Raw genomic sequence first — 14140 nt, 5'->3', positions numbered from 1 at the left:
TTTGAGCGGGTTAAATGGTATACTTCTGAAACATGGCGCTAAAAGCAAGCACCCATGTAGAGAAGCTTTGATGAGGTTTCTGAGGTTAGACTTGAGGGAGAACTACTGAAAAGGTTTGATTTTGATCCTACCTCTCCGTGGCTTCGCTGAAAGGCCTTTAGACAGCGAGAGAGGCGAACAGTCCCACTAATGTATGTACTTCAAAATGTTCTGTAATGCAACTCCTCTAGTTGGAGGACAACAGCAAACAAAGTGGCCTGGTCCTAATTAGCTGTTCTACTGAGTAGCAGTGTGGAGTCCTCTCTCTTGTTGTATTTATTATGCCCTGGCACTACACAGCAGAAGGCTCTGAGAGGGTTCAGTCCTCCCTCTGATGTGGTAAGTTCTCGTCTTGGGCAACTGCATCCCCCCCACTCCTGGCTGCTCACCACCGGCGCCACAATAACTGCCACCCCCTACCCCCACACCTCCCCTGCTAGGGGTCGATGCTGGGGGAATGAGAGTGCTCGATGACTACCATAGCATTGTAAACATCCACACCATGTGCATCAGAATACAGAGGAATCAGGACTGCTTCGACATTAGTGTTGGGCAGTAATGCATTCCTTAGTAACGCGTTACTGTAATTTGATTGAGATTTTAAGTTCTGCCAAACTATGCACGCAGCAGCCGCTTACTTTAGATAAAAATAATCAGAATCAGCTTTATTCGCCAAGTGTGTGCAAACACACAAGGAATTTGTTGTGGTTTTTTAAGAAGCTCTTGGTACATACATGCGTACATACATAGCCTTCACGTAGGCTCTACATACCGAACATGTCTGACATGATAACAGAAACATTTAAAAAAGACTTAACAATAAATAATAATGTGTATGAATTTGGAACAGAAGATTTATGTAAAGATTTGTGCAATATTTACTCTATAATGCACAAATGACAGTATTCTGTGAATATTGCTTTAATAACAAATATTTATCGGGAGGGTGTATGCTGGGATTCCCTAAATTTAATGGAGAAAAAAAGTAATCTAACTAATTACTAATTACTTTTGAAATAAAGTAATCAGAACAGTAACGTGATTACTTTTTAAAGGAGTAATCGGTAATCTGAAATTTGATTACATTTTCAGAGTAACTTGACCAACACTGTTCAACATGATGAGCTTGTGACAGATGCAGTGTGGGAATGCAGTCTCCCAGTCCCAGGCTCAACAGGGAGGGATGTGTAAAATTGCTCTGCTTTTTTGGGTGAAGCTGCTATTTATCACAAGCCATTTTTGGATTAGATTACTTCTCTATACAGTGGAGATCAGAACTAGAGAGCAACCTATAAATACTTTTTTTCTGAAATATTGTTAATATTCTTCGCTCAAAATTGGAAGGAATATTAGCTTATGTTCTACTAACATGTCTGACAAAATATCCAAGGCATTTCAACAAAAACCTTTATTTTGGGGAAAATACAGTTATCAAAATTTAGAGAACAGTAACCACTGTAGCACAGAAGATATGAGTAAAGTTTTGGAGGGTTACAGCTGTCAGAAGTTATTAGGAAGTATAGAGACTCTGCTACAAATGACTTCAGCAGATCTGCGGCTGCAGGATATCAGTAGTTTCTCACACTGCGCTGATGTTATCTTGGTCCACTCTCTTCCATAGCTCACAAACTGTAGTAGGTTACTTCAGTCAGGTTTAGAACAATACTCTGTTCTAAATATTACAAGTTAACCAGACTTTAAAACCTTTTTATTATCCTGTGACAGCAGAATTGTTGTTGTTTTGCATGATATTTTCTCCTTTTGAGGGGAGGAGCATTTGTTCACATAGATGTAATAAGATTTGTGCTTGAATTATATGAGTTGTTTGCCCTGAGCATGTTATTTATTACAACGCATTTCATAATGCGTATATGTGGACAAACGTCTTTAAAATGATACTGTGACGCTACATTATTCTTACTCCTTGAAGGGCTCTCTCTTCAGAATGTAATTATTTTATTCCATTATTCATTGCATTTTCACCAGTCTGCTTTATGGCTGGCGTGGTACTTTCTCTGCGACACGTTCCCATAGAAAACAATGGTTTGATTTAGCATGGGGAGGTGCAGCTCTACGGAATATGAATGTGTATCATGTCTGCAGCTAATTAGCGTTAGCGCTTGCATTGCAGCATGAACTCATCCTCTCTTCATCTGTTAAAGCTATTATCGATGAAAACCCACTCTTGAGTCCCATCCAGGAAAAACAACAATCTTGGGGTGTCATTCTTCATCGGGAAATCACATTTCATGGTCCTAACCTTGGTAATGATTTATCTATCAGCTAGAAACAGTCCTGTCTGAATTCACATACCACAGGATCGCGTCAGAGCATTCGGTAGGGTTGCCATCTATACCTCATTGACGCTCTTAGTCTGGGAGTTCCAGACCTGGCTTCCTAATCCACTGTTTTCTCTGTAATATATGCTGTCATGTCATCTTCCTTCATCCACATATTCAGCTGATCAAATGTGTCGCTCTGTATTAATGTCATTCCTCATTATGCTACAAAAAAATTAATTAACAAACTAGGGCAAGAATTGAAATGTTGACTGGCTTGAACTGTTGAGTGCGAATTACAGATATTTACTAACGTTAACCAACTAACCAATGCTTCTGGTTTACAACAGGCAGACGGCACCAACTCTGCCGTTATTAACATCTCGCCTTCTCAGTCCAGCCTCCATGTACGTATGTATGACCTCATCACCCCTTTCACCATCTCTGTCCATTTCTCTGTAACCTTCCTTTCATCCTGACTACAGCTCCTTGAGTGATAATGTTATGGGTTGAGTCCAAGGTTTTTTTGTCCTCAATAAGTAAAAATATAATGTGCAATATATATATATATATATATATATATATATATATATATATATATATATTATTATTATTATTTTTTAATTTTATTTATTATTTGTCTCCATTTGTGTTTGTGGCCTATGGAATGTGCACCTTTATTCAGTCAGAATAGTGACGTGACATTCAGCCAAGTATGGTGAACCATACTCAGAATTCATGCTCTGCATTTAACTTGCTCAAGGGCACCTAAGTCGTGGTATTGAGGGTGGAGAGAGCACTGTACATGCACTCCCCCCACCTACAATTCCTGCCGGCCAGAGACTCGAACTCACAACCCTTCGATTGCGAGTCTGACTCTTTAACCATTAGGCCACGACTTCCCAATAGCTGTGGTAAATTCATCCAAATGTGATGTGGCTTGTTTTTTGTGCTGCATGCTCTTGGTGTATGATGATGCATGGACAAGTGACATCACCCAGACCAAGGTCTGACATTTACACAAAGATTTATAAAAAAAAATATTGTAGTCAATATATAAATGGTTTACTGAGTCTGTTGTTGAAAAAGCTGACTGGTCTACACAAAGTCCAGACCTGAACATGTTTTGGGATGAATTGGAACACCAACTTCGAGTCAATCCCCATTGTCCAATATCAGCGCGTCTTGTATCTGAATGAGAGTAAATCCCTGCAGCCATGTTACAACATCGTCAATATCCCACAACATCCCCACAGCATGTTCCAGGCCTTTTCAGAAGATTGAAACAGTTATAGCTGCACAGGGAGGATCAACTCCCTGTCAATACCCATGGTTTTGAAATTGAATGCTCAGACGTGCTTATATGGGTGTGGTGTTTGGGAATCCACATACTTCTGACCATTAATATATTATTTCCAATGATATTTACACCAGTTTAATTAGGTTAACGGATGCTTCTAATCAGGCAGATACAGCATATGCCAGAAGGAGAGTTGGTCTGCTTACGCAAATGTTTCTAACTCAAGGAAGGATTTATGCATGTGACTAACTGTAGGAACTTTGGGTGAGAGACATTTGTTAATTTTTTTAATTTTTTATTTCTGAGGCAAAGTTCATTTGCTCTCATATTTGTCTTTGACTCTGTAAAGTTCTATTTGTTATGCTTATGATTGGTTGCAGAACACAGTTCCTCCAAGAGATGAATCCTGTTTCGTGTTAAGATCAAGGAAACTTAATGGATTCAAACTATCCTTCTTTCTGCACTTTTTTTTTACTTACAGCAATTTTATTTCTAAGAGAAAAGAGTCAGGACCCAGTGGCGCCCCCAGAAAATGTTAACAGGGGTGGCCAAATGAGGCCACAGTAAATTTTGGGGTGGCACATTAAAATAAATAAAAAAAAAATTAAGGGTTTGCAATATAGACAAAAAGTTATATCTGTGAGTTCTAGGATTTTATCGATAACGATAATTACACTATTTTGCTGAGTGTTATTGTGCTGATATCTTATTTTTAATTGTGCTGACACCTGATTTTTTTTTTTTACCTTTACACCATTGTTTCTAAAAGTGTGCACCATATTTTATTCATATTTTAGGTCAAATACTTTTATTTGGGCTGTTACCAAGCAAATGCAATCAGTATCAACAAAATTGATCTTTGCAATGCAGATAAAACAGAAGCTGCATCTGAAGTGCCATTTAGATGTTTTTACACACTGTTTAATGCAGCTCCGTGGAACATGGAATACTTTAACCTGCAGTTACAAATGAATAAATAATGTTTTGATATTTTAAAGATAAAACATTGAAAACTGATGTTTGAAATTATTTAAAAAATGAAAAGTTTCCATTAAATGTGAAATTAAAACCGCCAATAGGTGGCAGCGAGTCACTGTTAATAAGTGAGTCATTGCGATTGAACCGAATCATTTAAATGGTTGATTCATTCAGGAACGAAACACTTTAATGTTGCTCAGAGACGCAAAACTGTGGCTGCAGCAGCTGCTGCACATTTTTTTTCACTTCTTAAACTATTGTGAATTTACATTCTGCATTTAAATTAATAGTACCCACTGCAAATAATCCTAGGGGTGGCCACAGGGGTGGCCAGAGTTTATACAGGGGTGGCCGTGGCCACCCCTGGCCACCCCTTGGGTGCGCCCCTGTCAGGACCATGACTGAAAGGCCAAGAAAAGAGAAGCAAGCATATAGGAGTTGTGTGTGTTCTGTCATTTTTTAGGCCCTTCTACTCTTGGATGTTGTACAGGTCTTAGAATGGTCCAGTTTGGTCTTGGTCACATGATCTCCATAGATTTAGGGCTTTGGGTCTAGATCTTAGATCAGACTAGGACTAAGCAGAATGCTTTTTCTGCTTTTTGTTTATATAAAAAATCTAAATGTAGTACTCCCTTCTCCTTTCTCCTGCTAAAACATAGAGGTTTATTTATTTATTTATTATTTATTTATTTTATTAGAAAACATTCAAACCAGATGAACAAAAAACTGAATTTTCTCTCTCAACAGAGCCAAAGTAAATAGGGCTGTTAAAAGATTCCCAGTGCATTTCCCTTCATAACCAAATGTCAAGAACAGAAAGAAAAAGAAAGAGTGAAAGGAAGAGAACGAGGGAGATGAAAATGTGTATTCAATCATTTTTCAATTAAATTTTGTATAGATACTTTCTATGAGCCACAGTCCTGTACTTTTACTCTCAGGAGGGAGAGAAAAAAGATTGAGAGGCGAGAAATGTTCATAATTTTTTTCTTTTTCTTTTTTTACATTGTAATTTTAATGAGATGTACTTCATTATTTTGAGGTCTTCTGATTAAGGGATTTTTAAACGGGTCTAGGATCCACAGGAGGGTGCTAGAAGGGCAGTAAAAAATATTGAAAGCTAAAGATATTACAAAATGAGTTTTGGGACTGTCAAAGCACATAAAAACGATTTATTAAATATGTTTAATGCAAAAATAAAGTGTTTCACATTTTTTGTTGATTTTATTTTTATTGAAAACACTTCTCAGGTTTATACATCTAACAATAATAGTGCGTAGAAAAAAGATACACAGTTTTCACTTTCGTCAAAAATTTTTATAAAATAAAACATCCAGATAAAACCCTGTTTTATCTAATTACCCTAAAGCAGGACCATAACTATTCTATTCTATTCTATTCTATTCTATTCTATTCTATTCTATTCTATTCTATTCTATTCTTTTCTGTTTTGTTCTGTTATGTTCAGTTCAGTTCAGTTCAGTTCAGTTCAGTTCAGTTCTGTTCTGTTCTGTTCTGTTCTGTTCTGTTCAGTTCAGTTCAGTTCAGTTCTGTTCTTTGCTTTGTGAGAACTGCCATACACACAGGCCTGCACCGTGGTGATGCCGTGTTTGCTGAAGTCTTTGCCAAGCCTTCAGACACGCCAGAAGACAAATAATATTTCAACAGTTTTGCCAGTCTTAGTACTTGACATCCAAAACGCATCAGTAGTTTTGAGAGGAGAAAAAAGAGACATGCAGGACTGTGGTTGCTCATAAAATGGAATATTGGTTGGTGGCTTAATTTTCTTCAGACCATGAAACTATACTGAAGGTTATTTGAAAGAATGCCTTGACTCTGCTGAAATATGCTTAGTGAACAAGGGCTGCCCTTATAAATGTATACATACATTCAAAAGTCCCTCTAGCATTTATCCAAAATCAAGGCCAGTACTGGCTTTATGATATTGTATTATTATGGATGCTTTTATACAGAGTGACTTACAATAGGGGAACAAACAACTGTCAAAGGGCCAACAATATTTATAGTGTATATTTATAGCCAGCTTTGTTAGAAAGCTAGACAAGGAACAAGCTAGAGCAGAGGTGAAAAAAAATAAAAAAATGTCCCAACTGCTGTGCTGTACACCAGTGGTTCTCAACCCAGGGCCCACTAGGGAGCCTCAGTAACCTGCCAAGAAGGCTTCAAGATAAAACTACAATTTTTACTTCATTTTAAAAGTGTGATTTTTAGAGCTGTAAATGAATAAAATCTTAAAATGCTGTAAGCATTATTGTAATGGATATACATTTCTGTAGATACGGCAAGCTCTAAAATATTTGATCAGGTAGAAGTAAAGTAAAATTCTTATCCATAGTCATTTAAAATAAGCATTTGAATATTGTCATAGACCCTGGGGAGGGGGGGGGGGGTCTTGGAGTAAAAAAGGTTGTGAATCACTGCTGCACACTGAAGATTTGACAAATTAACTTGTATCTTAATTTCACTTCTTTATAAAATATTGTTGCATCAGCTGTGATGAGACTTTACAATGTGATGTACTGTACATTGTCAACTTTGATATTTACAAAGTCTTTTGCTATATTCCAGTATGCATTTGCATATTGAGTAGGTACTACACCAAGAACATACTTACAATAAAGTATGTTTTATATGGTATACCTACTATACCTACATTTTTATGAATGCTATGAATTGAGACATACTACTCTTTTTGCCTACTGTATAGTAGGAAAGTAGACATATTCAGATGCAGGGACTCTCACTGTGAAATACATTTAAGAATATCTATACTGATATGTATAGTTGTAGAACGGCACCAAACCAGCATATTTCAAATGTACTATATATAATGTACAGTATATGTGCTATATGTATATGCTGACAGCCTCTACTGCACTCTATCACAACATTCATGAAAAATTAAGAAACGAATTGTCAATTCATGGATGAACTCCATGTCACAAATATCATTTTGGATATTGTGTGTATTTCTGAATGAACCATCAATCAAACCACATGAAATGTCTGTACAGTATATTCTAAACATAACTTATGTTAAAAGTCTATTCAGCGCTTAATTGTTACCAAATCTGCTTGGTTATTTTTCATCAGTAGTGCACACGAGCCCTTTCAGACCCAAAGCTAACACCACCAGTGCCCTTCAGTAACCTTCATCTCAGGAATTGAGAATGTTTGCAACCATTTTAACAGGTTTTGCTTGAATGAATTTTTGGAGGAGCAGTGAAGTTCACTGTTTTCCCTCAGCCTCTCCGACCACCCTGTTCCAGTACCAGGCCGCCCATGGCCATAGCTGCCATTATAAATCCTCTAATTTTTAAATTTCTAGGTTCCCGTTGTCTGAAATTGTATCAAACCCATAACATTATCTTTTCATCTGTATAACATCACTTTTGAGGGTGTGTTTAACTTTTTGCGAGCATGCACGCACATATACACCCAGGTTTATATGGTGCGGTCTTCTCTTGTGCAGTGCGTATTTTAATAATACCCCTAAGCCCTAAAACCTTTGGGTAAAGTATAGAATAACTAAATGCATACATCTGGTGCACTCAAAGTGTCTGGGTGACCAGGCGCACATGCACTCACTCATTACACATCATTTCAGAGGCAAAATGGAACATTATTTCCTTAACACAAACACCTAAGGCGCACACACATAGTAGCTAGTATGGAAACATGGCTGTCATGGCGTCCTTAGGCTCCGCTTTAATAGCTCTGTCAGACAAAGAGAGGAGACATGTGGCAGTACTATGAAAAGCACCATTCAGGGCCGGTTAGACTGCCACACAGTCAGGCCAACTCAGCTTAAGTGATTCTGAAAGCAACTTCACAATACTCTGCAAATACTTGCTGCACACCAAGTCCCATTTACCCCGTGTGCCGCCTTTGGGTAGACACATGGGCTGGACTAGGGGACTGTCCCCTAAAAACATGCAACTTCATGTTAGCTTCACCTTCTACTCATCTCTTTCTCTCTTTGCCATTTGTTGAATCATTAATTTCTCTCCTTTATTATATTGGCTTGAGGAAGTTCTTGTGTAAATCTGAGTTTACAAAATCTCTGACCTGATGCCAACATGACTCTAACTTCTAGAGCTTTCAAGTTACATTCACTTGTCTAATTGATTTATGTCTTTTGTAAATGATTGGATTTACTGTTTTTAAAACTTTTTGTCTGTAATGTTGTGAGCTTTGTAAGTTTTCAGTGTGTTCACCAAGCTTGGCACAATCCTTTAACCTGTTCGGACTTATTGTCATGCACATGTGCTGCACACATCCCTTCTATAAGTGCTTGCCTCCTAATACAATTACCCTTTAGATAAACTGTTTTTGCTGGGTCTTTCTTTGTTTTACAGAGTCTCATATTTTCTGAGCAATTCTGGAGCTTTATATTGTGACACTTCTTCTAAGTTAGTAAGTAAAGTAAAATGCACTACCATTTTAAAAGTTTGGGGTCAGTACTTTTTTTTTTTAATAAACATTATGTGTTATTTACAAAGAATGTATATAAATTGATCATAAATTGATCATAAGTTATAGTAAAGACATGTATAATGTTACAAATTAAAAAAAGAAAAAAAAACCTTAAAAACTGTTATTTTACACAAAAATATTATATAACATTGATAATAAGGAGAAATGACCACCAGGTCAGCATATTACAATTATTTTGTAATAGACAGTGAATGCCAAAGACAAGAGTACACACGCATTCTTTGGCTTGAAGTCCACTTAAACAACAGTGTCGGCCCCCTGCCTGGTCACCAAAATGCACACCACACAACCACACTCCTTAACAACTAAGACGAGGAAAAAACACAGCAGAGCCCGGCATTGCTCCATCACTACTGTTTTTCCTCTCTCATCATAAGAGTTAAAAGAACGATGGAAGCGAAACTTGAAGTCTCCTCGGGGTGAGTCGGAACTGGCCTTCTGGAAGAGAGAGAAACATACTGTGTTCTATGCCATTTTGGCTCAGTCTGTCTTTCACACATCTGTCAAACACACACACACGCATTTTGACAATACTTGCTTCATAATCAGACTGCACTTTTGTTTCTTGTTTTGAAGCAGTGACAGTTGCAGAGGGTGTTTCACATTAACAACACTCTTTTGTCTTTTGCTTGGATGGGAATGTGGTGCTGGCTGAGGTGGGAACTGCCTGATTTGTACCTTTTCAAAAAATTCCCACACTTTCCACATGAAATCAGTAAGTGTTGGCAAGACTAGCTGTATCAGTGGCTCAGCTCATCCTGATTCACTTCTGAATTATACACGTGAAAGTACCAGGAAAATGACAGTTTGAAAGCTTTCTTTCTAGCTTTAGTTGATATGCTTAGACTTACAAGCATTACAGCAGTGGGATGATTTATCACTCACTTATGGAAAATATTAAGTTATAGAAAGGGTTGTTTCCACTGGTCATTTGGTCTGTGGATGGTGTCACTGTCACTTTTGCATGTGTCTGTCTGCTTAAAATGTGTTGACACCTGTTCTAACATTGTCTTCTTGTTTGTGTTGAATTTGTTGCACATGCTTTAGTTGGGGCAATGGGTAAGTTGAGGCTTTTATTGATTTCAGACTAGATATTTTTGATCATAAAATTATTGATTTAATTAAGAAGGGGTCCAATGAATGAGGGATGTGGTGTCAGATATGTACTGACCTTCCTTGTACTATACTGTCCTTTTAATGTTTTTTTTCCATTCTCTTGTTTTCTTGCTCTGTGTCTACAGCAGGATGAATTTATGGACTGGTGGAGCAAGTTTTATGCCTCCATGGGTGAGAGAAACAAGTGTGGCAGTTATCTAGAGAAGTGCTTCGATACTCTGCAGGTAAGGCATTGAACTGATCACCCTGTCAGGGGTTATTCTGTGATAACAACCGGCTGGATGTACATTATCCCTTACTTAAATTAGAAGTTGTTTTTTTTTAAGTGTAATAAATGTAAAAATTTATAGCTCTCAATTATACTGTAATGTTGAATGGCTAAAGTCAATGGTTATGTATGTAAGTATAAAAAATGTTGTTGTTTCTACATTAATTTAAAGATCAAATGTGAAAATATTTAAATATAAAAATAAATGTAAAAACATTAATGTTAGGTTAGAGATTAATCGTGATTAATTGCGATTAATTTCAGAAAAATGTGCGATTATTTAGAAATCTTTTTTTTATTCGTTTGACAGCCCTACTTTCAGCTTTTGTGCCATTAACCACACATTGCAGTACCACATTTGTGTAGTGTGATACAATGCGGTGTTAGAAAGTTATGGCTAGATGTTTACTAACAGACACCCAATCGCGTGGACAGTTACAGAAGCAAAAAGTGTTGTATAAACTCTCAATTCAGCATTTGAGGGTAAAAAAACTTAAATGCTGATGTAAAACATGTGAATTGGAAGAAGAGAGCTTTATTCTTATTCTTATAGTCCGAGAAGTCCATTCATGAAAAACCTGATCGTACAGGGGAAGAATGCGCAATGCTAGAGCTTCTATGTAAACAGGTTGCATGGTGCATTTGTCAAGACATTTTTCAGAACAGAAGAAAATCATAGTGGATTGACATGATGACAGAACATTTTGGGGAAGAACTATCCCTTTAAAGAACCCAGTACATGGTTTCCTACACAACTTGAGAACAAAAATGTACATTTTGTCATAGTATTTTCATCCTCATGTCTCCCAAATGGCACGACTAAGACAATCCCATCAGTATGAAATCTGTCCATGGAGATTAACAGCAAAAGTTAATAGTAACTATAGTGACATTATCAGCGCTCAAAGAAAACCAAACATAAAGATGCCGGAACTTCAAAGTCCTGTGGTCTCTCTCGGGAGAGCACATGCCTACTTTCAAACGCTCACTCACCCCAACTCCAGTCCACTCCAGCCCACTTCCCACAAGCTTATCCATTTATAATAGAGCCCGTGGCTGCCAGATTCCCAACTTTTCCGATGAATTCATGTCGGGGTTGTCGCAGGGGGATAACCAAGTGCAGACAAGGGCTCTGTTACTGACGTCATCGGCCCGTTTTCCCCCCAGCCCACACCTCCCTATCATACCTCGATCTCTGGCCGGTTTGTCAGCGATCTCCCCTGTCACCACATTCTCTCTCTACTTGCCTTAGTCACTCTTTCCAACCTTTCCGATCTAAACGTGTCCTTTAGTCATCTGGCAGGGGCTCGGGTCTCAGGGCTACCTGCAAGGCCCTGGGTTCGATTGTTGGCTGCCACCGTGTGAGTGTCCCACGCACCGGGAGGAGCAGCAGACAGAAACACTTTGCCTAAAACTGCTGAGATGAGCTGTTATTTTCGGCTAATGGTGCCTGAGGGAGAGATTGAAGGCAGGGAAATAGCAAAAGAGACTGGGAGAGGGCTTCATGTGCTGTGTCACACGTTCAGGGACCAGGCTTGAGTGAGTCAACTAGAAAAACAGAGCGACTAGCTTACAAGGATTCCTTCATACTTTTGTCACTAAGTTGTCTCCTGGGTGGCCGATGGTTGGAGAGTTAACCGCCGCTAGTTAAAAGTTGTGTAATGTCATGGCGAAGCATATTTTTCCTCAGGCACAAATCGTTTTGCGCAGTTTTATTGCTGAATTTAAACATCCTCATAATCAGGAATTTCCAGATCTTTTTGTATTAATGATGCATTTGAGGTTGTTTGACTTGCGCCTGAAATGTTAAACCCACAATTAAAGATCTCAAGAGTCCAAGATTCTTAAAGAAAACTGCTTTGGCAAGACAAACAATGGATGTCTTGTGCATAGTATGTGTCCTTTCAGCCCTTCTGTTGATTAGAGCACATTTTTAAAGCGCTAGATCTGCATCCAAATCATATATCACAAAATACACACTCTCCTGTGCTTCCGTTCTCAGGTGTATGACAGGGAACTGGAGAAGGTTGAAGGCTTCGAGCAGTTGACTGATTTCTGTCAAACGTTTAAACTTCACCGTGGAAGAGTCCAGAATGAGAGTGAAGACCCTTCTGTTGTTGGAGAGTTCAAGGTAGGGTCACTCATTACCTCTCAGCTACTATCAACTGTTATCTCACGTCTCCAAGAGGAAAACCATTCAGACGGCGCCAGATGAAGCAATGGATGGGTGTCGTTGCTTATTATCAAAGTTAATGAAAAGTCATTTGAATTGGGCCTTCTATTTAAACTGATCACATACTTTCCTGGCAGGTTCAGTCTGTACTTTGTCAAATTTACCATGCAATTTGTTAATTTAGAGCTTTCTGCACCAGATCCAGAGTCTTGTACCATTCTTTTGGTGAACTGTCTAAAACTCTGAAAATGTGCCTCCTTGTCTTCCTTACAGACACTGCCTCTTAAAAATAGAGGTTCTTTAATGGTTCTGGGACCTTTAGGTCACCCAAAGCCTCTTACCAAGAACCATGTCATGTTGTATAGGGTAGTTGAGGTTGCTATACGGTTTTATTGGAGATGTATAAAATGTTTCTGAAGATACACTGTGGGTTATTCAAGTGATTTTACTAGCTTCTGGGTACGTTGTGCAAAGAGGATTTTTGGAAACTTTCAGAAATTTACTGGAAATTTTCTGACCCTTTGCAACGTTTCTGTGTTCTTTAAAGCATCAGCATATTTTTGTTTTCGAAAGAATTAAGGAATATTTTTTTTTTAAATGTAAAATAAAAAAAGTAAGAAAAAGGAAAAAATTAAAATTTGTCATTATTATTTTTCTTCTGTGAAACATATGGTTTCAGACCAATGTTGTTTTAGTATTGTTTATATTCTATTGTACTATTTAGGGATATTTTCAATAGCATTTATTTATTTATGGTTTTAGTAAGTTTGTTATGTGATTATTTGAATTATTTGTATTGTAATTTTTATCTATTTAGATAATAAAAGAATTACAGTAATATGGGGTTGGAACTTTTAAAAATAACCTCCTATGGCATCCGGCATCCGGCTGTAAAACCCATTTCTTTTCTAATTGGAACCTTTAATTTGAAAGTTCTAGATGCTTTTTCCTGGTTTATTTGAATTACAACTGGTTTAGTTAGTTAGGATTTGAGGGGACTAAATTTGAGGGATTAAAGTGTAATTTGAGGTTTGTCTGGAGGCCCCAGACAGCAGGTCTCCAGAAAAAAGTCAAACTAAATTGCACCATGAGTTACACTGACTCCTGTCCTCCTTCAGGGCTCATTTAAGATCTATCCATTGCCTGACGATCCCTCGATGCCCGTACCCCCACGCCAGTTCCGCAAACTTCCCCCGAACGGTATAGAGGAGTGCCTGGTACGTGTCTACATCATCCAGGCCTATGGCTTACAGCCCAAAGATGCCAATGGCAAGGTAGGTACAACACAAGCCAAAACAAGGCAAAAAAGGAAAGAAACATGTTAGCAAGCAGTTTGCTTTTCAGTGACCTTGTAAAGCGTCTCTGGGTTGGGAGACGTTGTTACAACAGTCCTTGTATTTTCATCTAGACACATTCACAAATCTTTAGGTTTTTTTTTCATCAGCCAGGAGTCCTTTGCAAAGCCTCTGCAG

The 14140-nt window shown here is 38.0% G+C and overlaps 1 protein-coding gene across 5 annotated transcripts in view; it reads left to right on the top strand.

Moving 5' to 3' along the window:
- LOC132103994 (dysferlin-like) overlaps window positions 1-14140 on the top strand; it is a 70333-nt gene that overhangs the window by 44396 nt on the left and 11797 nt on the right. For 4 of the 5 annotated variants that reach the window (XM_059509145.1, XM_059509136.1, XM_059509154.1 and 1 more), the window contains 3 exons: window positions 10353-10451; window positions 12498-12626; window positions 13787-13942. In XM_059509145.1, the coding sequence (XP_059365128.1) occupies window positions 10353-10451; window positions 12498-12626; window positions 13787-13942 (384 nt within the window). Of the gene's footprint in view, window positions 1-2668; window positions 2730-3671; window positions 3686-10352; window positions 10452-12497; window positions 12627-13786; window positions 13943-14140 lie in introns of all 5 variants that reach the window. The other variant, XM_059509165.1, reaches the window with a different exon arrangement.

Source organism: Carassius carassius, chromosome 2, assembly GCF_963082965.1.
Source record: "Carassius carassius chromosome 2, fCarCar2.1, whole genome shotgun sequence".
Classification (NCBI taxonomy): Eukaryota; Metazoa; Chordata; class Actinopteri; order Cypriniformes; family Cyprinidae; genus Carassius; species Carassius carassius.
The sequence above is the reverse complement of the archived record's forward strand: the minus strand, read 5'-3'. Positions and strand labels throughout refer to the sequence as shown.